Consider the following 24065-nt stretch of genomic DNA (forward strand, 5'->3'; position numbering starts at 1 on the left):
CAGATACCAGCCACTCTAGCAATAGATGAAGTCAGATACTCTTAGATACTTTATATGAGAGTTGGGGTGGGGGAGGGGTGTGCCACTGAAGCACTTATTTGAGTTCATGCAGAGACACACTAACATTTGGTTTTCTGACGAGGGGATATTTGTTGAGTCTTCCCAGGGACTGTGGCCAAGTAAGTTAGAAAGTGGAGAGAGCAGGAAACAGAAAACTAGGTATTCGTAAAATTCCCCAGTTTGCAATTTCTCCCATACAGTTTCAACCCTGCTTCATACCCACGTTTTGAACAACTGTACTGTCCAGAAACCATTAGATGGGTTGATTTCTGAGTCGGTTTCTTTACTCTTATCTACCACTGGGTGAACGACCAGGTGAGTGGTAGCTTAAATCACAGTGGGACGCAGAGAGAAGCAGGGATTTCAGCGCTCCTATTGAGAAGTTCCTGTGTGTTGCTCCCGTGTGTCTGAGTCTCTGACTTCTACCCAGTAGGCACAGAGACAACACTCTGTGGAAAATGAGGTCACAGCACTGGCATTTTACACAAATGACTTTTCCCGTGTGGGTTCAAGGTTTTAATTTTCAAATGATCAGAGTGAATGATATTAGGATGTATTTTAAATTCTGAGACTTGAAAATGTAATATATGTATATTAAAATGATACCTAACACATAGGGTTTACCTTAAATGTTTATTTTTACATGAAAATTGAAAGAATATATAATTTGTCCTGTGAGGAAACTCAAGGGTGATACCTAAAACCATCCAAAACAAGTACTTTCAAAGAAACTTTCCAAACTCACCTGCCATCTGGCTGCCGTCTTCCGTTCTGAAGAGTTGGGTAATTGATCCCTTTGTGAATAGCGTCTCACCAGAGGCGGAAACACTATTCCCAGGGTACCCTGAAGTGGATTTGTCTTGGCAATGAAAACTTGGGTTAAGGTAAGATTTGTATAGTCAATAGATGTCATGTTCTTTATAAGCATTTCAGTCCGTGAGGTTGGAAAGTGGGGTAGTATTGGATCCGCTTTTATCTACTAACTTATTTTATTTGAAACCAGCTCACTGAAAACAACCCCTTACCATACATTGGTGATTAATACCACTTTTAATTTCTGCTAACACTGGTGGATGATGCCCCAGTTGGTGGCTTATTCTGTTTATTTTTCCCCCCTCAAGCACATTCCCCTCTCCATTACAGATGCAGGCCAGATACACAGTTTGCTTAATGGTTCTTGCCACTAGATATTGACGTGTGCCTATCTAGAGAAGGCTATTTTTATCAAATCCTAATTAAAACATTGGAAGTAACTATTTTTAAAGAAACAACTGCTGAATTTTAAAATGAGTGACTTATCAGACTCAGCTAATGCTCTTCAAGTGTTTTCATTGTTAGTATTTATATATATATATATATATATATATATATATATATATATCATATACACATTCATACACAAAGTACACACACCATGCATATAATTTTTATATGTGCATATACATTTTATCACACACATATAACTCATTGTATAGAATGCTATTAAATACCATAAGATCATTGCCCTGTCATTTCCCAGTTTATTGATCAGCTCTGTGGTCCTCATTGGAGACTGCCTTCCAAGGTGAGGTGGAGGTGGTCATGAAATGGGGAAGGAAAGAATGTCCTGTGTAGATGAACAGTCTTATTAAATAAGAAACACAGAGCCAAATGCCCAGTTAAAAGCCCAAGAGGTCAGCAACAGCTAAGAGCTAAAAACCCTTTCTTATTCTTCACTGCCGCTGCTGTCCTTTCCCTTAGCAAGTGGCCTACTTCCTGTGTGTCTGTCCTTTTATAGACTTTCTGTTCTGCCTTCTCATTGGTTGTAAACCCAACCACATGACCTCCTCATCACTGCCTGTCTATATAGACCTCCGGGTCTTCTATGGTTGGTATTCAGATTAAAGGCGTATGTCTCCTTGCTGGCTGTATTCTTGAACACACAGAGATTCGCCTAACTCTGCCTCCCAAGTGCTGGGATTAAAGGTGTGTGCCGCGACTGCCTGGCCTCTATGTCTAATCTAGTGGCTGGCTCTGTCCTCTGATCCTCAGGCAAGTTTATTAGGGTACACAGTATATTGCCACAGCCTCCCTTTGAGAGCTACTTTAAAATTTTATTTTAATTAATTTTCATTTCTGTGTATGTGTATGAGACCTTATAAGTGAATTATACAGGTTTGTTTGGGCGTTTGTGCCTGTGTGTGTGCAGGGGCCAGAAGGGGCACTGGTACTCTTGGAGCTGGTGTTATGAGTGTTTGGGGTTCTCTACTTGTTGTATGGTACTGGGATCTGAACTCTGGTCCTCATAAATGTGCAGCAAGCACTCTTAACCACTGAGTCGTTTCTATGGTCCCCAAAACTACTACAAAACTACTACAAAACTGTGTGAGTGCTCCTGTCCTGTTGGTATCTAACCTGAGTAACTGATTACTTTCTACACTCTCAGGCTGCACATGTATACTTTTGTTGGATGCTTCATGGCTGCAAGATATTTTGCACCCAGTAGTCTCTTTCTGGCTAAATTCCTTAAACTTGAGACAATTCTGAAGAGCCCTGGAGCTGGGGAGGGATTGCACTGGAGTGCTGTGGCACTGTCCCTAGTGGGTCCAGAGTGTCTGATGATATGCACATGCTGAGGAAAGGTGCAGTGATGTCTGACACGGCCACTATGTCCCATCCAACTAGCAAATGTCTGTGGAGGGGAGAAAAAAGAGAGAAGGCATTCAAATTGCATGGCAGAAGCATACTAAGTCATCATGGTACATTGGATCCGCTAGCATTCTACTATTTTCCTCATATCATTTTAATGCACCGTGCCTTTTCATCATGAATTGGATACCTCACAATTATTGGATAATTCTCTTAAATCATCACCTATATTGCTACTAAATTTCTGAGAAAACTATATGACAGCTAAGTAGAAAGTTCTGTCTGTCCAGCCTGCTGTCTCCAGTTCCTTTTTTTTTTTTTTTTTCCATGCCAAAGGAAATATCTTCACACCAGCTCTCTGCAGCAGTCTGGAATGCCCTGTGTAGCTGACACAGTGTTGGCAGGGCTGGATAACTGGAATGCGAGCCCACAGACCCCAGTGCCTGGGATCACAGAGTCTGCAGACCCCTGGGGAGGGTTGACTCCACTGTGCTAGCTTAATTAACTCAGGTTTCAGTGGTTTGTCTGCCTTTGCAGTATAGGGGAGTTTCATTGGAACTGTGTGATTTCTTCTGAACCATTGGTTAACTTCAGTTTTTGTAAGGGTCTTTACAAGCTTAGGTATTAGTCCTCTCCCTCCCTGGACCTGAAAGGAATTGAGTATATTCAAAACTTAAATGCAAACAAAAGACATAGAAAAGAAACATTAAAAAAACAAGTTAGCAGGAAATACAAAAATCTAAATCTCTTGCATATTTATTATGCAAATGCATGCAACATACACATTTTTAAAAATCTTTCTGCCCATTTCTTGCCTCTGTGGTTGGCTCTATAGTTGCTATGGGGAAGGGAGGTCATAATGGGGTTATAAATTCTCTGCAACCGAGACAGAAATAACAACCCCTCACTGCACTCGGCTCCATCTCCATGCCCTCTGCCCTCACAGGCGGATTGGCCTTCAGCCCTGCTGGGCTGGCTGCCTGTGGAGGGGAGATGCCTGATGCTGCATTTTAAAAGTCACGTAGAGGAACCTGTCTTCTTCATTGTACCTCTCTAAAGCCTGATCACTCTCATCACTTCTGTAGTGCTGCCATGGGCTGGAAGGGTACAAGCATGAACTCTCCATCGGGGCCATTTATATTTTATGTGGGTGTTTTGTTCCTTCTGTTTTATTTGTGTATTTATATTTTATTTATTTATTTTTTTGCATGGGTATGAGAGAGGAAAAGCTTAGAGACAGGACCTGATGTAGAACAGTTGGGATTTGGTTAATCTGCTTAGAAATAGCACTAATCGGTGCATCAGATGCTTGGACAACAGTGCCCCCACCTGCTTCTCCCTCGCTTTCTCTGCTCCCTTGATTTCACAGAGAGTCGTCGATTTATTTCCGGCTCATTTTTTTTTTTTCTTTCTAACACTTCGTTTCTCTTTTTTTGTGTGCATTTCAGTTTTGAATTTTACTACTGCTCCATCCTGGGAAGTATTTTGCCTTTTGACCTCTTTTTTCAAGTGGGTAGAGGGCATAGAAATACAGTCATATACTAAAGTGCACTTTTCCTTGACACATAATTAAGCACAGTTTTGTATTCCTTTTAGTAATCAAAGTTAAACATAACTAAAGATTTTCATCAAAATAAGACTATGGCCATACTTTTTTTGAGGGATCTTCTGCCAGTGGGGCCTTTAGAAGGTACACCAGAATCAGTCATTTTTCTGATTATCCGTGGTTATAACTTAAAGTCACTTTTATGAGATCAGAGTCAGTTACTGGTTATTAAAGATCTCTTTGTGCCAGGAAAATTGAAGGTATACTTTCCAAAGTGATCATGTGAAGTAGATATTCTTATCTGTTAAAAATACTAACTCCTAAGGTTTACAGAATTTAGGTAACATGTTAGGAGTACACAGTTAGCCCACTGCCACACTGTCATGCCAAGTCTCTCTGCCATTCCTGGGGACCATGTGGCTTCCGGTTAGGAAAGATCCTGCAGTTATATTAAGCATTGAACTAGGCCCAGGGCCATCTCTGGGCCTCTGTGTCCTTATGTGTAAAATGTGACCAACAGCCACACGTCCATGACCTCCTAGCCTTGTTCCGAGATTTATATAAAGTGCTTGCAACACTCTTTAGCACCTACATTCCTGATGGCCTGCTCACTGGGTATTCACTGTACTCTTGTCTTTGTGTGCTGGGGCCTGGACAGAAAGTTTCAATATAGAATCTAAGTGAAAAAGTTCTACGCTAAGAGAATTTGAATCGTCATGATAATCTTAAGACTACATAGGGTAGTGTAGCCTGTTGCGGAGGTCACTGGGGTTTTAAAATCCGAAGGATGGGCAGAATTGGAAGGTCTGTGAGGTGATTTGAGCCAAGAATATAGACTATCTAGAGAGCAAGGTGGGAGAGAGAGCTGTGCTGCCGAACCTGAGTAAATCTACTGAACAGATAGGCAAAAGCCAAAGTAAGCAGGGTCTGCCTGGCCTGGGAGGCTGCCAAGTCTCCCTGCCATTCCTGGGGCCCGTGCGGCTTCGAGTTTTTTGGATTCATTATCAGGACTTGGTTCCATCTCTATCATATCTCTTTCTCGGTCAGCATTCCTAGAAAGATGTCCCCATCCCAAGTGCTAGTCTCTCAAGTCCTCACGTCTATGTGTATCCCCTAGAGAATGTGTTAACTACTTACAAGTTAAGCTGGAACTGACACAAACACATCAAGGAGATCAAGGAAGAGAATGAAAACTAGAGTTCTGTTTGGAAGAGGCACCGTGGAGCCGTGCTTAGAAAAAGCCGGCCGGTCTCAGAACATCGCATCTTTCTGATGGTCTCAGATGGCTTTATTTGTTCCTAACAACTCCACTTGTGGTTTAAACCACTTCTGTTGTCTGAATGCCCCATTAAACAAGGGTACTTGCTCACTGCCGCCAAGTGAGGATGCCCCACTGAGTGATGAGGAGGAGAGAAGGCTTGTGTTAGCAGCAAAGGCCACTGCTCTGGCCTTTTGCCGCCTGGAAACCCTAGATAGCGTTTCCCAATAGAAATAAACCTTCAGTCCAGTAATCTGATGAATAGGGACCATCAAGTACAGTATGCCAGTGTCCAAAATATAAATTGTAAGGAAACCTAACCCAAGAAAGAGAAGGTATGTTCTTCTTAGCCTAGTTTGAAAGACTGTATTTTTCAAAAGTTCCTAGAAAATTAAGCGGCAAGAATTTCAACTCCCCCCCCCCACCCCCGCCAATCCCCCCTCCAGAAGGCAAGTTTCTTCCTGGTTCACATTTGACTGGAGAGTTATCATTAGAATGAAGGGACGGCCCCAAACACCAGAAACATAGCCCTTAGGTTCTATTTTCTTAACCACCCCCGCCCTGGAGATTAACTGGAGTTTCTGAGATTTGAAGACATGGAGATATAAACCTTTCATTGATGCGTTAATACTTACTTTAAAATGATTATAATTCATCATTCCTAGGCTGACAGTGGTTAGCAAGAAATGTTTTTTTTTTTTTTTAAGTTGTTTTAACTTAAAATCTGAAACTCGCTGTTTTGGTATAGAATTTAATATCACTTATTGAGGCTCCTTTTGTATGCTGCAAGGCCTGTTATATGCTGGACTCCAAAGTAAGCTTCTTTCTTGTGTTTGTTTTTCATTTTTTGAGACAAGGTTTCTCTGCATAGCAGTCCTGGCTGTCCTAGAACTTGCTCTGTAGACCAGGCTGGCATGGAACTCACAGATCCGCCTGCATCTGCCTCCCAAGTGCTGGGATCAAAGGCGAGTGCCACCACCGCCCGGCTGAAGTACTCTCTTAATTTCCTGTGGAATAACTACTGGTGTTTCCCTCCAGGGTCTTTGAAGTCTGCTCTGTAATTTCTGTGCTTGGGGAATCCTGTGACCATGAAATCCGTTCCCCAGGGTAGCCATCTTTTTCTGGTCCCTTCACTTCTTGTTTTCTTATGTACAAAGTAGAACACAAGTCTCCTCTTGTCGGGGAACTTTTGGACAACTTCCATTCCCCTGCCTCTGGGCACTTTTCTCCAGCTCAGTGGTAGCTACTTCCACCTCCTCAGAGGGCATAGGGCTCACATAGGATAAGAGGGCAGGTTCAGCTTTCCACTCTGCAAGGCCATGCAGTGCATGATGGAAAAGAGGGCTGGGCAAGAACAGGGAGGAAGAGGAAAAGGAAAGAGAGACAAGCTTTACGTTTATGGCTGGCTTTAATATGCATGGTTGCCCATCATATTTGAATATTCTCTTAAGTCTGTATTCGGAGTAGATGCTAGAGATGGTGTCTCCAATTTCTCAGCTCACATGCAGAGATGTAGGTCTTCCATTCAGAATCCCATAGGTGAGATGTCATAGAGACATAATCCACCGGAAGGAGTGTGCTGTGTGGCCTCTGCAGACAGCAGAGATGGCCACAGAGCAGTGTGGCTTTGCAGCATGCTCCTGTCCCTGGTGAGATAACTGAGATTGTTGTTAGTTGCAGGAGTGTGGGAGGATCAAGCCACTTGGCCTCTGCTTACAGGGGCCACTGCAGTGTTTCCGTATCAAGCCAGTTTCTCAGTGATGGCATTGACTGCTTTCCTGGAAAATTAGTCTTTAACTTGTTTCTTTGGTCATGTTGCTGGCTGTATATTCTAACACACTTCTGCCCTAAATTTGTCTCTATTCAGGTCTTCCATGTTTGTACTGATATTTGTCTGTTCTATGAATTGATGTTAGAAAAGCCTGGCAATCTCTAACAGTATTTATTTCCTTTTTATGTTTCATTTCCATGAGGTTTTGCTTCCTGTACTCTGACGCACTCTTTAGGAATGAAGAGAGCTGTGTGCCTGTAATAAACAGAGGCCCATTAAGTCTTGATGGGTTGCCCTTTTCTCATGTAATATCCCTTCCTACCCTCATTTTAGTGATCTAGCTCTTCTCTTCACATACTGTGGATTTTCCCAGGTTCCTGCCAGCAGGGAAGGTGATGTTGGGTTTGCCAGACATAATTATACTTGATATGTCTTTTTCTCTCTGGTGTTGGAGATTGCGTTAGACCTTGACTATGCCAGATAAGCAGTCTATCACTGACCTACACCCCTAGCCTATATTTGGTGTATCTTTACATAAGACCCATCTCATAATAGCGTATAGCCTGGAGATGACTCTCTCTCTCTCTCTCTCTCTCTCTCTCTCTCTCTCTCTCTCTCTCTTTTTCTTGGTCAAGTTCTGATTCCTGGTACAATTACAGTTTTATCTAGGATGTGAGTGAGCAGGAGCCTGCTTCTAAACACTGGTGACTAACGTGTAAGGAATCACTTTCTGCTTTCTCTGAAGGGAATTTCAGTATAGAATAGTTAACATCCTCCTTCCAACTCTGCAAAGCTGGGCTCTGCCTTCCTGCCTTGCTATTCTATAGTTAATTATGACCACACACCTTATGTAAGCCTTACAAAGTGCTTCGCAAATGCCCATAGGCGTTAGGCATCAAAATAACTGGTTACAGTGCCGGACTGTGGAGAGACGGGAAGTAATGGGGCTCGCTGTGTCTGAGGGCTGTGCTCTTGTGAATTGCCATACCAGTTAGAGGCCCGGTGCTACTAGTTCCTCAAGATTAATTTGGTAATCTAGGCCTGTTTTATTAAGTTATAAATAATTCAAGGTTATTAAAAAACTCGGTGAGTCATGTAATATCGGCGAAACAAATATGTATATAAATTATGTTGCTGGTCTGTGGCACTGCGGTGACTAGCTTTTCTATAATTACTCTTAAGCAGTCCTCTGCATCCATCTTGCGAGACTGTAGTCACACTGAAAGGGGATTTCTAAGTGGGACAGAATGCCTCAACCCACAGCTGGATATGACCTCAGGAGGGGGTGGCAGGAATGTGACATTTGAAGAGGATTCTGAAGTGGATGACAGGGATTAGGAAACATCGCTGAGTAAATGGTACCCAGGATATATGTGCCATGCACATTCTCTGAAAGGTGACAAAGAGGGGCGGGTATCTGCAGAGCTACTGTGCCTCTTGCCTTGTCTCTCAGTGCAGGTGTTGAAGTCCCCCTGTGTCTGCCTCATCTCTAGATCTACTCTTTAGTGCCTATGTCCATGTCCCTTGCTGTTCTGATCACCCTGGAACGGGCTGGTGGCTAAAGAGGTGAAGTCCATGGGAAGGCACTAAAATGACTGTCATACCATTAAAATATAATGCCGTGTGACATAGTCTGTTTAGTTAAGTGATGCTTCAGCAAGGAAATAAGGATAGGAAACTATGGTGCTGCTTCTCTATACCAACAATAAAATGTGTTGTGTGAACTGGCATAAAGTGGAGATTTGGCAGCAATCCCATACATTGATTAATGAAGGTAACCAATGTATAATAGAACCATCTGCATTCATAAAGTTAAACAGATATTAATCACCATTTACTATGGTGTTTATGGCCAAAATTAAATTTAATTGCAGCTAATATAAACATATTTTTAGTTTTCATAGTGATTTTTTAAAAGATCACATAGTAAGTCTAAAAATAATTTCATCAAATAAATTTAATTAAAATATAGGAAGAAAGGCATCTGTTTTTTAAAAATCCCAGTGTTAAAGAATTGTAATATTTCCTCAGTTTCCTTCAGAAAACGTAGATTAGAAGTTTAATGTGTTAAAACTTATTTCACTCTGATAGAAGTATGAAACCCAGCAAGTTAGAGGGAATAGGTCTATATTCTGCCGTGCATATACTGGTCAACACTTGTGGGTCATGTGTGAATAAGCCACTGAGCAGCCTTTGAGTGTGACTGCTACTAACTAACCACGAGAACAAAAAGATAATGTAGGTTGCCCAAAGTGCTACAAGCACAAGTTTGCTTTGTCAACTGCATTCTGGTGGAAGTGTTCTTTGGGGGTTGGGGGGCACATTCTCCCCCCGACATGGGACAGTGCTCCATTTTTGAAATCTCTGTTGGGTTGCTTGGGTCAGTATGCATTCTGAACTTCCACTGAGATGGCTTTGCTAAAAGACATCTTGTCATTTGCATCTGGCCCTGGTCAGACGGCCGGAACACACTCTTGGTCTCTTCTGTTGGCCAGGGATGATCATTCAGTCGTCTTTTTGGATGAATCATACTTCTTGATTTGACACAATGTAAATTCCCTTTTGCTTTAAAGCTTATCAAATGAGTCTTTAGCCTTTAGAAAGAAGAAAGAAAACTTTAACTTTTGATCTCAACTCCTCAGAGGAAACATGGCTATGTACTTTACTCCTTTCTTACTTAACTGCTGAGCCATTCAGAATTCATGAGGTGACTTTAGTTTCAGGGGGAGGCACTAAGAAAAGGTTGAACTCTGCAAAATGCTACCAATTCGGCTCTTGAATAATGCATTTTATATGTAAATATTGCAAATTTTAGGATGTCATAAGTGAATTTTTAGTCTAATATTTAGCATTAAAGTTTAAATCCTTGCCTAGAATTTTAAACATGGAAATATACTTTAAAAGAAAATCGGGTTTTAGGTTGATGTTTCACAGATTGGTAAAAATTAAGCATTTAAAATGTAAAACACTCACTACCTTATACTATATAAGATTTTTTTTTAAACTTTATATTTGCTTCACTGAATGTGCCAGAGTCCTGGGACATTGTTACAAAGCAATGTTTTTTGTTTTTTGTTTTTTGTTTTCTTTTTTTGTTGTTGTTTTTTGTTTTTCCCTTCACATCCTTTGAGTCTGTACAAGAGCAACTTCTTTTTAATCCAATGATGAAAAATGAAAGCAGGTTATACAACTTTTGATTATTCCAGATAGAAATTGACCAACAAAAATATCAGCCCATCTCCAGGAACATATACGCTCTTGCCAGAAGGGTTTCCAGTCCATGGCTCTCCACAGCTGCCTTCTCCTGAGCCAATCAGCAGGCCCCTTGTGCAGATGACCTGGGACCAGCTCGTGTGTGTTTACATCTAATCTCAGCTGCCTTTGCCCAGATATGTTTAGAGCAGTGGTCCCCAACCTTCCTAATGCTATGACCCTTTAATACAGTTCCTCATGTTGTAGTGTCCACCCAACCATAAAATTATTTCCATTGCTACTTCATAACTGTGATTCTGCTACTGTTATAGATTTAATGTAAATATCTGATATGCACGATATCTGATATGTTACCCCTGTGAAAGGGTCCTTTGACCCCCCCCCAAAGAGTTTGTGCCCCACAGGTTGAGAACCACTGATTTAGGGTGTGTATGCCCTTTCTAAGATAGGAATGGGGTGGTTCCTATCACAATTATAATTTAAATATTATTTTCATAAGACTCCTCTGTGTGCTTTTTCTCAAGGTTAATGTATCCTCCTCATGTAGTCCTACATCATGTTTGTAAGATGTTTGTAGTGATGGAGAATGTCTTAGGTGACTTCAAAATTCCTGATGTATAGAGCAAACATAATGTGCTGTCTAACCTTATGTCAACTTGGAACAGGCTAGAGTCATCTGAGAGGACTGGGCCCCAATTGCAAATGCTTCCTTAAGATTGGGCTGGAGGCAAGCCTGCAGAGCATTTTCTTATTAGTGTTGTGGGAGGGGGGCAGCATATTGTAGTTGGGGTCATCCTTGGGCTGATGGTCCTGGGTTCTATAACAACACAGGCTGAGCAAACCATGGGGAGCAAGCTAGAAAGCAACACCCTTCCGTGACCTCTGCATCAGCTCCTGCCTCCAGATTCCTGCCCTGTTTTGAGTTCCTGTCCTGACCTCCTTCAGTGATGGACTGTAATGTGAAAGTGTAAGCCACATTAACCCTTTCCTCCCCTACCTGCCCCACAACTACAGCTGCCTGATGTCTGACAAAGGTGTCAGACATGTGTCACAGACAAGGCAGCAAAGATGCTGTTCACACATATTAACAGATGCTGTTGGATTTTCCACATGTAGAAGAATGAAGGAAGACCGTTCTCTCTTACCCTGTACTAAGAACAATTCAAAACAGATCAAAGACCCAATGTAAGACCTGGAACTTTGCAGCTGCTAGAGACAAACTTCAGGAAAACATGACGACTTTGTGGAAAAAACAAATCCAGTAGTATAGAAATAATCCAAAGAATTGACAAATAGGATGACCTGAGACCAAGAAGCTTTTGAACAGAAAAAGAAATGAGCACCAGAGGGAAGAGATAACCTAAAGAGTAGGAGGAAACTCTTTACCACATTAGATAGGAGGTGAAGATCTAGACCATGCCAATAAATGTGAACTCTAAACACCAGGGTGCAGTTTGAATCGCTGTACAGTGAAGGAGTAGGGAGGGGGTGGGATCTTACTCTGTGTCCAGCTAGCCTGTTCTCTGCCTCACTTGTCTGGGGTTCAGCTAGATTCAAAATGGCTGGCAGTAAGACTAGAAAGGATTCTAAAAGGCCAAGACCAAGATGATTTCCACCTGTAGTGATCTGGCTTGTGGGGTGTGTTTAGAGACATTGAAATCCAGGGTAGCCTCACTTGTGGGGTCTAGTCCCACAGAGACCTGTGTGGCCTCCCTGGAGTAGCCCACTGAAGACCTGCTAGAACTGGCAGGAAACACCAGAAGTCTTTTTGTTGTTGTTGGTTTTTTCTAGACAGAGTTTCCCTGTGCAGCTTTGGAGACTGCCCTGGAACTCACTCTATAGACCAGGCTGGCCTCAAACTCACAGAGATCCGCTTGCCTCTGCCTCCTGAGTGCTGGGATTAAAGGCGTGCACCACCACTTCATGGCACATCAGGAGACTTAAACTGTGTTACCTGCACATCACTTGCAACTTGGTTTTCATGGAGGTAAAGAGCTGGACTGTCTCACCAGTGCTACAGTTGCTGCTGTTGGTGTCGTCCCAAACATCTCCAATCTCTGATTGGGAAGAAAGGACAACAGAAGAGTGTCTAAGGGCAGCTATCTTTCTTATTACTTTAGAACTCTATTTTAAAGATTTCTTTTTTAGTTTTAAAAATTATATGTACAAAATGCATGATGTGTCTCTGTGAATGAAGGCCAGAAGAGGATGCCTGGTCCCCTGGAGCTGGAGTTACAGGCAATTGTGAGCTGTCTGACATGGGTGCTGGGACTTAAACTTGAATCTTCTGCAGGAGCAGTACTTGCTCTTAACTGCTAAGCTGTCTCTCCAGCCCCAGGACTCTAAATATTCTCAACTACTAGGCAGTGTTGGTGATCTCAGTAGACTGTGATATCTGTGAAGAACACAGTTTGGGGGGGGAGGGGGAAAAGAAATAATAGAAACAATCCCCCCATTATTATCCCAATAATGAAACCCAGAAAACAAAAATAATCCTCACAAGTTTACCTTTTTGTAATTTTTTTTTTTTTTTGAGCTGAGGATCAAACCCAGGGCCTTGTGCTTGCTAGGCAAGCGCTCTACCACTGAGCTAAACCCCCAACCCCCTTTTTGTAATTTTGTTTGAGCAAGTTAGGAAGTTAATTAGCTTTTCAACCAACCAGATTTCTACATTTGAGTCTTAACCATATTTAAGCATTTCTGTGATTTGAAAGAAGGTTGATTCTGAAGCAGTGGATTTTGATTGAGTCAAATGTGATGTTTGTAGCTGGAGTTTGTAGCTGGAGAGCTTCTCTCCAGCCCCTGCCAAAGCCCTGTAGTCCAACAGCCCACTTATAAAATAATCACTCAGATGCTTATATTATTTAAACTGTTGACCTAATGGCTCAGGCTTCTTGTTATCTAGTTCTTCTATCTTAAATTAACCCATTTCTATTAATCTATAAGTTGCCCCGTGACTCATGGCTTACCAGTACCTTACATCTCGCTTGTCATGGTGGTGGCTGGCAGAGTCTCTGCCTTAGCCTCCCACTTCCCAGAATTCCCTTCTCTGCTTGTCCTGCCTATACTTCCTGCCTGGCTACTGGCCAATCAGTGCTTTATTTATTAACCAATCAGAACAACACATTTGACATACAGAACATCCCACAGCAGATGTTTTTGAAGCTGTGGATTTTGTGATGCAGAAGTTATAGTAACACACATTTGGTTTGGTGTAGGCATTATTTTCACTCCGGTGAATTAGGTCAGTAAAAGACATATGTCCCAGACCAAGCAAGCAAACAAAAGTCAACCAAATGACAGCAAAAAGCCTGACCACCCCTTAAAACTCCCCAACAATAATCAGTTAATTAATTAGTCTATTAGTGAGCTATGAACCGAAGTAACAGTTTCAAAACAATAAATACACATGGTTGGTAAATGTTTGAAAAAGTGTTCCTTGGCCATCAGGGAAAGGCAAATTAAAATTGCTTTGAAAAACAAACAACAAATGTTGGTAAGGATATGGGAAAAGAGGAGCCCTGGTACACTGCAGCTGACAGTGTGAACTCATGAAGCCACTGTTGAAATCAGCGTGGAGGTTCCCCCAGTGCCAGAAACAGACTTACCCTATATCCCAGCAGTACCACTCTTGGGTATGTACTCAACTAATTTTTACGTCAGCATACCTCAGAGATTTGCTTGCACACCCATGTCTGTAGCTGCACTTTTCAGAATAGCTAGGAAATGCAAGCAGCCAAGATGTCTATTGATAGATAAATGGAGGAAAAAATGTGGTACATTGGAATTTTATTCACAAAGAAAAATGAAATCTTGACATTGACAGGAAAATGGATGCAATTAGAAACCATTATGTTTAAATGAAATAAGATAGACTCAAATCCTGCACATTATTTCATATTTAAACTTAAATTTAAAATGAAAAATATGGCTATATCTATCCATTCAGAAGTGTGTGTGTGTGTGTGTGTGTGTGTGTGTGTGTGTGTGTGTGTACAGTGTGCAATTCCTGAAACTACAAAAGAAATTATGGGAGGGGAAGAAGAGAGTAATGGAATATACATGTCATGAAAACATGGAGCAGAGAGAAAGGAGTCTATGGGGAAAGGCAGAAAACCCCACCAGAGTGGGGTGTCTCAGTTAGGGTTTCAATTGCTGTAAAGAAATGCCATGACCATGGCAACTCCTATAAAGGAAAATGTTTAACTAGGGCTGGCTTACAGTTTCAGATGTTTAGTCCATTATCCTCATGGTGGGACATGGCGGCATGCTAGCCGACATGGTGCTGGAGAAGGAGCTGAAAACTATATCTTGATCTGCAGGCAACAGGAAGTGAACTGTTTACCACACTGAGTGTAGCTTGAGCAAAGGAGCTTAAGCCCACCCCCACGCTGACACACCTACTCTAACGAGGCCACACCTTCTAATAGTGCCACTCCCCTTGGGAGCCAGTTTCTCTAAAACCACCACACAGGGGAGGGAAGTCAGGGAGGGTCATGAATGAGAACAAAGTCTAATGACATATGTACAAAAATGCCAAAATAAAACATGTCATAAGAAGTTTTAAAAAGAAAGGAGCCTGGCATGGAAGGGATGTCTTTGGTCATGGACACTGACTTGAGATGTCTTAGAGATACCAAGTAGCTGTGTCTAGGAGGTGATAAACATGTGAGAAAGACTTTGGGAAGCCATTGATATGTAAATGAGGATCAAGTTCAAGACTGTAGATGTGGTTCTGCAGGGTAAGTGTGGAGATCAGGAAGTCCTTTGAGGACTGCAAACACAGGTACCCAAGGAGTGAAACTGCAGAGAGACCAAGAAACACTCAGGGAAAGGGAGTGGAGTTCAGACTGCCTCCTTGAAGCTGAGGGACAGTGGATTTCAACAGCAAGCCTGCTCATCTCTGGTAGACGCCCTTGAGGGTGCCAGAGAGATTACAAAGGCTGTGTGGCCACATGGTCTCCGGGATGCCTGGGGAGGAGCTTTTAGAAGTGGTTGAACTGCGTTGGATGAAAGACTCTGGGAGAGAGTGGTCAGTAGACAGCCAGTGTAGACAGGTCTTCAGAAAGAGTCACAGGAAGAATCTGAGGCAGCAGATCCTGGCGGTGGGTGTGGGGAGAACAGGACACTACTGCCCTTCAGCAAGGGTGGGATTGCTTTGATTTATTGAGCAACTGGAGAATGTTGAAATGCTGAGTTCCAGTGCAGAGAAAAGGCTTGAGATCCTATAGTCTGTGGCAAGGTTACTAAGGGACCAAAGGGAGAGGGTTCAAAGCTCCCCTGGTAGAAGATGGGGTGGCTCTGAATAAACTCTTCTAACAGTAGAGAGGGCGCGGAGGCAGATGGAGCTGATTTGTAGGTTTACAGCAGGAAACTGAGGAGGTTTTCATCTAGTGGTTTTGTGTAAAAGTCTGTTATAGTTTTTAATGCTGTGATTGCTTAATGTGGTGCTGATAAACATTGATGAGATATTTTAGTGTATGTTTTCCTTAGGTAAACTGCATGGTTTGAGTCCAGACTGTACATTTTCTAACCTTGTGGTTATGTGTCTTCGAACTGGCTTTTAGTTTTTCTCTGGGCTTCTATTTTTCCCTTTTTGTGGGGGCAAATTTTATTAGAACAAACAGCTCCCAATAAGGGTCAGAAGGGCCCCAGAGGTGGGAGTTCCTTCTTGATTCTTTGTAGAATTAAATGAGTGTTTCTATATAGTATTGGCTGTAGGCTTGGATGGTCAGCGTGCTCCATTGCCTCCCCAGCGAGGATAGTCATGGCAGGAGCCACTGTCTCTGAACTCCTGTGGCAAGTAGGTGGGAGCCCAAGCCCTTTGTGTAGATGAAGCACCAAGTTTCAGAGATTAAGTGACTTGCTTGATGTTCTGTAGCAGATTAGAAGAGCCAGATTTCTAGTCAGACCCGTCCAGCTTCACCTGCCCCTTTGCAAGCTCTGGGAGCTGTCTAGAATGTTTCTTCTGAAGCACTGCCAAAGTGTGGGATTCAGGAATCAGATGATATGAGAATGTAAAAATAAATAGCGAGTGCCATAGAGGCTTTCTCTTGCTAACAGGCTCTTCTTCCCTGCCCTATCCATGCCCCATCCCTGCCCATCCCTGCCCCAACCCTGTTGCATCCCTGCCTATCCCTGCCTATCCCTGCCCCATTCCTGTCCATTCTAGCCCCATCCCTGCCCATCCCTGCCCCATCCCTGCCCATCCCTGCCCCATCCCTGCCCCATCCCTGCCCATCCCTGCCCCATCCCTGCCCACCCCAGCCTCATCCCTGCCCATCCCTGCCCATTCTGCCCTCTGCATTCCCTGTTTCAGCAACTTCCCCCATTTCTAGCTTTTGTTTTCAGTTTGTTTTTACTGATTATGTGTGTGTGTGTGTGTATGCGCGCGTGTGTGTGCGCGCGCGTTCGTGCGTGTGTGTGTGTGTGTGTGTGTGTATGTGTGTGTGTGTGTGCGTGTGTGTGTATAAATTGTGAGTTCAGCATGAAATTAGTACACCAGAGGATGGATGGTAAACATTGCCTTGCATAGGTTAACAGGGGAAAGTGCTTTCCGTCCTGCATTGGAGTAGTCTGAAGAACGTAATGGTGGACACTCTGTGGCTCATTTGTTTGTTGCTGTTTTGTGAAGTATGGTCTTGCTGTGTAGCCCAGGCCCGTCTTTGCCCAGGCTGTCCTGATTTCACAGTCCTCCTGCTTTTGTCTCCCTACTCAGAAGACCTTTGCCATAATGCTCAGCTCCTCCTCTTGCTGCCCTTCCCTTCCCTTCTCACTTCCTTTCTTTCCAGGGAGGGTATCACTGCAGTTCAAGCTGGCCACAGACTTGAGCTCCCCCTGCCTGTATAGGTATACACCACAGTTGTGGGGTATTTATACACTGTGTGAATATATATTGCTGTGATTGGTGTAATAAAAAGCCGAATGGCCAATAGCTAGGCAAGAGGTATAGGTGGGACTTTTGGGAAGAGAGAGAGGAAGTAGAAGATGAATCTAGGCACTCAAGAGAAACCAGAAGACATAGAAGAAGCAGGATGGGTAGTACATGGCAGGATAAAGATTAATAGAAATGGGTTAATTTAAGTCATAAGACTAGTTAGGAACAAGCCTAAGATATGTATGTTCAGTGTCTGTGGAGAGCAGAAGAGGGTGTTGGACCCCTTGGAACTGGAGTTAACAGAGGGTGTAAGTGACACATGGGTGCTGGGAATCAAGCTGGGTCCTCTGCAAGAGCAGCCAGTGCTCTTAACTGCTGAGCCCTTGACCATCATTTTTTATTATGTTCTTTTACTTCTTTTGACTCTTTGTGATTCTTCCCTTTTCATGTGTGCTAAAATTAATTCATTGTTATGTACTTAAAAAAAGCCTGGTGGAGTTTTAATTGGATTTGCTCTGAATTTTATCAGTTTGGGGGAGATTAATTGACCTCTTATTAATATTGAATCTTCCATGTCATGAACACTGTATATCTTCCCATTTCTTTTACTTATTACCTCTTTCATTGATGTTTTATATGTGGTTTTGAGCATAAAGACACACAACTACTTTGTTAGATTTACAGATGAGCACTGTTTTGTGGTGAGCTACTGTAATGATACTTAGAAAATTAAGTTCATGTCTTTTGTCAGGATTTATCAGCTTTTGCATAGACTTTGCCATGGTGTATCTGAATCTCTCTAAATACTGGGTTACTGCCTTATAAGAGAGAATAGAGGGCAGCGATGGTGCATGCCTTTAATCCCAGCACTGGGGAGGCAGAGCCAGGCAGATCTCTGTGAGTTCGAGGCCAGCCTGGTCTACAGAGTGAGATCCAGGATAGGCACCAAAACTACACAGAGAAACTCTGTCTCAAAAAACCAAAGAGAGAGAGAGAGAAAGAAAGAGAGAAAATAGATGGTCCCTAAGATTTCAAAATTACTTTCCAAGATGTAAAGGGGTGAGCCACTTTCTTATTTTGGCTTCATAAGTGATGAGTCATTCTCTGGTTAGACCATTCTGTCAGTGTGTTCACAGATCCAGGTCAGATGTAATGTGATACTGTGATACTCACAGAGCTGTTAGGAAAGGACACACACAGATCCAAATTGTTCCTTCCTCTACAGGTGTTGCGGTGTCCCTGGAAGTGTCTGAGAGCCCTGGCAGTGTCCAGGTGGCTCGGGGCCAGACAGCCGTCCTGCCGTGCGCCTTCTCTACCAGTGCTGCTCTCATTAACCTCAATGTCATTTGGATGGTCATTCCTCTCTCGAATGCAAACCAGCCTGAACAGGTACTGCTGGTCCACCTCTACAACTGTGGATCTTGGCAGAAGAGATGGTGAGGGAAGCACCATGGGAATGTTTGGTTTCTAGAGTAAGGTCACGTGGTCAGTGTGCCCTCCTCATTGCATTATTAGTTCATGATCTGATAAGGCTGTCCTCCCTTTACAAGGATGTCCTCATTATCTAGATAGCAAATGATAAAGGGGTTCTTCTGAGGGTTTCGTGCAGGACTTTGGAGTGTTAAAAAGAAAACACTGTTGAGAGGCAGATACTAAGAAGGCAAAGTCTATCTCTGAGGAAGTTAGTACTCAGGTGACTTGGGATGTTCTCTTAAGACAGTGTTGATAGTAAGAAGCTCTTGGCAGAAGTTTGCTTTGATGAGTTACTTACCAACCAACATGCATCTTAACACAGTAGGTTTACCTGTCAGTATGCATCCTAACACACGAGGCTTGCCAGCCAACATACATCTCAATGTAGTAGACTTACTGCCAACATGCATCCTAACATAGTAGGTTTACCAGTCAACATGCATCCTAACATAGTAGGTTTACCAGTCAACATGCATCCTAACATAGTAGGTTTACCAGTCAACATGCATCCTAACACAGTAGGCTTACCAGTCAACATGTATCCTAACACAGTAGGTTTACCAGTCAACATGCATCCTAACACAGTAGGCTTGCCAATCAACATGCATCCTAACATAGTAGGCTTACCAGTCAACATGCATCCTAACACAGTGACTTACCAGTCAACATGCATTCTAACACAGTAGGTTTACCAGTCAACATGCATCCTAACACAGTGACTTACCAGTCAACATGCATTCTAACACAGTAGACTTACCAGTCAATATGCATCCTAACATAGTAGGTTTACCAGTCAACATGCATCCTAACATAGTAGGTTTACCAGTCAACATGCATCTAATAGAGTCAACTCAAACTCTCATACAAATGAGAGTAAGAGTGAGCCACATAGAAGGACTCATGTAAAAATGGAAGCTCCTACAGAAATCTGTATCAGTTATAAGAAATAAATTAATCTCAGATACCCAATATAAAATTAATTAATTGTGGTAATCACTATAGTTTTATTTATAAAGATGGCATTCATTTTCTGAAGCTCTTCTGATTTTATCTTACTACTTAGTGTATTTAGAGAAGTAAATTTTCTGGCACAAAATTCTACAGAAACTTAATTTTTAATTTATTAGTTGAAAATTTTATACATGGATACAGTATGTATCCAAACCATGAAACTTTTGCAGTAGGCTTTTGGGATCATTTTGTTAAATCGCACCATTTTAAGCATCAATGATGGGGTTAAAAGTGTTTGAAAGAAGAACTGACTAAGGTTTCCCCCACATGCACATGAAGATCCTGAAAGGCCCCTCCTCATTTTCAGCCCCCAGAGGCTTTCTACTATATTATATGCTGTGTTTCTCCCAGGAATAGTTAGCTCTGATAATTGTTAGCTCTGATAAGTTGGCAAGCACAGTAGCCATGGGCTTGCAATGTTCCGTTCCTTTTATGATGTGGATATTCAGCCTGTGAGTGATCTGTCATTCTGTGGTCTAATTAGTATGAGAACAGCAATGCAAATACCTTTTGAATTTCATCTTACCATTAACCTTTTCACTGGTAGAAATATTTATGTGTTGAGAGTCTGGTTGCATTCAAGATATTTTCTATGTTCTGATAAATTAAAGAAGGGAAAAATTATTCTAATTATGCTGTGAGAGTTTAGAGTCCTCAGATGCTCATGGATAGGGCAGTCACCAAAAGCTGTTGACAACCCTGTGAAATTAAAATTTCCACTTTTTGTTGCAGGTACATTTGGTTCTGTCTACTAGGTTATGTGCCAAGGAGGGCCTACCGTGGTCGGTTTACTTACATATTGCTTCCTTTTGCAGGTCATTCTCTATCAGGGTGGACAGATGTTTGACGGTGCCCCCAGGTTCCATGGGAGGGTTGGATTTACAGGCACCATGCCTGCCACCAATGTCTCCATCTTCATCAACAACACTCAGCTGTCAGATACGGGCACCTACCAGTGCTTGGTGAACAACCTTCCAGACAGAGGGGGCAGGAACATTGGGGTCGCTGGCCTCACCGTGTTAGGTGAGTGACAGACAAGTCCCACTACCTCAGGCTTCAATTACAGATCTGCTCTAAAGCATATTTACTTCCATCCTTCATGTTTACCTCCCTGCCCCCTCCCTGCCCCCTCCCTGTGGTCTTAGTTCCTTCCCTGCCTGCCTTCTTACCCACAATGCCCCTCAACTTCTCTGATCCCATTCTTAACTCTGCAGACGGTCTTTAAATTTACCTAATGCTATTTCCTGGCAGTGGATGAAGGGTGACATGAAAACTATCTTTAAGGTCCTGTAGGACAGAAGCCTTCTGTTGTGGTAAAATTTAATCATGAATAATTTGTTGTGAGTAAAAAGTAGAGGTGTCAGCATGTCTGAGGATAATGTTTTTACTGACTACATCTGTGATAGGAAGTGGGGTCACCATAGTGCTCAACTTGCACTGTGGACCTGGTATAATTTTAACTCTACTTCCTTATGCTCTTAAAGACATCCTTGTTTCTATCATACATTAGATTATCACCTTAAAAAGACCAAACTGATGTAGGGCCTTGTCCTTTAAGACAGGAAATGAACAAAATTTAGATTAAAATTCAGATCTGCTCATTGAAGCCAGCACTCTTTATATCACAGACTGTGGCTTGACTCCCAGCACTGAATTCTATTCCCTGCAGCTGTTCAATGTCTCAGTTCTCCTGTCTCTCAGGTGGATTGCTTGTAGAAGCGACATCCAAGTAGATTCTTGTGATAGAGGGGGTGAATTCATCATTTGGACAGAAGAAGAAGTACTCGGAGAAGGCCCTTCATCCTTCTGTTCAGGTCCCAGCATTTATCCCATAGTCCCATCTAGCCCTCTCCTCACCCCTTCCCTCCCCTCCCACTGCTGAGTTATTTGAGGATACTAATGTTTTTCCTCAATAGGGGAGAATATGCTTTAATTCTTGGTGCCCTGTTCTCCCAGTCTTCAAGTAATTCTGAAAGCCAAGGACCAGACTGGAAGCGTATCTTCCAAAGATAACATTCATTATATTAAAGCTATATATATTAAACTCTGAGTATGATATGGAGTACTGAAGGAAATAGTTGCTCTTCTGAGGTTTACATGATAACTGAGCAACAGACTTCCTACAGTAGCCAAGCTTAAAAACATTTTTAAAGGTAGAATAAAATCCTTTACTTTATAGTGAATGTCATCTCAAAATAATTACTTTAGGTTTGGCTTCACAGTAGCATAGTGGTAATGTTGAATGGACCACGTCCAGGAAGCTGCCTTAGCCCAGCACAGCAGACCCACATCCCTTACCCTCTTTTGTGTAGTTCTGGGAGCTGCCCTCCCAGACTCCTATATCCTCTGATTATTTACACTCCCATACCCTCTGGTTATTTATACCCCTATACCCTCTGGTTACTTACACCCCCATGCCCTCTGGTTGCTTACACTCCCATACCCTCTGGTTACTTACACCCCCACACCCTCTGGTTACTTACACCCCCATACCCTCTGGTTATGTACACCCCTATGCCCTCTGGTTAGTTATACCCCTATGCCCTCTAGTTATTTACACCCCTATGCCCTCTGGTTACTTATACCCCACACCCTCTGGTTACTTACATCCCCATGCCCTCTGGTTACTTACACCCCCATACCCTCTGGTTACTTATACCCCCATACCCTCTGGTTACTTATACCCCCATACCCTCTGGTTACTTACACCCTCATACCCTCTGGTTACTTATACCCCCATACCCTCTGGTTACTTATACCCCCATACCCTCTGGTTACTTACACCCTCATACCCTCTGGCTACTTATACCCCCATGCCCTCTGGTTACTTATACCCCCATACCCTCTGGTTACTTATACCCTGATACCCTCTGGTTATTTACACCCCATACCCTCTGGTTACTTACACCCCATACCCTCTGGTTACTTACACCCCATACCCTCTGGTTACTTACACCCTCATACCCTCTGGCTACTTATACCCCCATGCCCTCTGGTTACTTATACCCCCATACCCTCTGGTTACTTATACCCTGATACCCTCTGGTTACTTACGCCCCATACCCTCTGGTTACTTACACCCCATACCCTCTGGTTACTTACACCCCATACCCTCTGGGAGAGTGAGTCTCTTCTTCCACACACTCACTTTCTGATTGCTCTGTAGGTCTCTAACTCATTTTTCACTTTCGTGTATTTCGGAAGGGGTGAAATCATTTATTGAGAAGGTGTTAGGATTGAGACCGTCATCACATGCACATAAACTCCAGGGGTACCTGCCTCACCAATCTGGAACTCCATGCCATGGGGTTCATTTATATGTGCACGCTTTTGTGCCAGTGTGAACCTACCCTTTGGTGTTGCTTTGGTGACTTTTGTGTTCTGGTTACTTACGTCCTTGTCAGCCTTGAAGGGATGGAAAATGTTTTGGATTTTGAAATGTTCCCCACCTCATTGTTAGCTTTCTCTAACTTGAGTCTCACTGTAAGTTGAAGCACCGTAAAGCTGAATTCGCTACACAGCGGGCCCTTCTAGTCTTTGCAAAATAAAGGACGACCTGACTGAAGTGGGCTTTGTTAGGGGACTGCCGGTGGAGTCAGTTTCTGCTCCTGAAATGGGTTTGAACGTGTCTGTTCAGCAGAGTTGTTAAAGGCACGGTGTTGACCTGAAGGCTCTTAAGAATCCTTCTTCAGAGGGAGCATCCAAACCAAGACTCTAAGATACCTTCAAATGTAACCAAAAGCCATGGCTCCTTTTGTAGATTTGCTCCCTGCCTATGGCGCTTGCAAGCCTTGTGTCTATCACCATGCCCTGGGAGTGGATACTTGATTGTCTCCCCAAGTAAGCCACAGTTGTTGCCTGTGGTTCCCCAGTGGCCAACATTCCTGTCTCATTGGCTCTCCATAAAAGTGAATTCATGTTACTTATTCTTCCCATGACAGTTCCCCCTTCTGCTCCACACTGTCAAATCCAAGGATCCCAGGACATCGGCAGCGACGTCATCCTTCTGTGTAGTTCAGAGGAAGGCATCCCTCGGCCCACTTACCTTTGGGAGAAGTTAGATAATACACTCAAGCTACCTCCAACGGCCACTCAGGGTACGTACAGTGCCGCGAAACCTGTTTGATTAGCACTTGAGGAAAGTCATGAACTTTAATAGTTTGTAACTGCAGAGAATATTGTGCTTTCAGGTTTAAGGTGAATGTGACATTTCCTTTCTCTTCCCTAT

The 24065-nt window shown here is 42.9% G+C and overlaps 1 protein-coding gene across 1 annotated transcript in view; it reads left to right on the forward strand.

The window, feature by feature from the left end:
• Positions 1-24065, forward strand: part of Igsf11 (immunoglobulin superfamily member 11) — a 122885-nt gene that overhangs the window by 85462 nt on the left and 13358 nt on the right. Inside the window, exons 2-4 of the mRNA XM_036203867.1 lie at positions 18579-18742; positions 20653-20860; positions 23779-23934. Of these exons, the coding sequence (XP_036059760.1) occupies positions 18579-18742; positions 20653-20860; positions 23779-23934 (528 nt within the window). The remainder of the gene's footprint in view (positions 1-18578; positions 18743-20652; positions 20861-23778; positions 23935-24065) is intronic.

Source organism: Onychomys torridus, chromosome 12, assembly GCF_903995425.1.
Source record: "Onychomys torridus chromosome 12, mOncTor1.1, whole genome shotgun sequence".
NCBI lineage: Eukaryota > Metazoa > Chordata > Mammalia > Rodentia > Cricetidae > Onychomys > Onychomys torridus.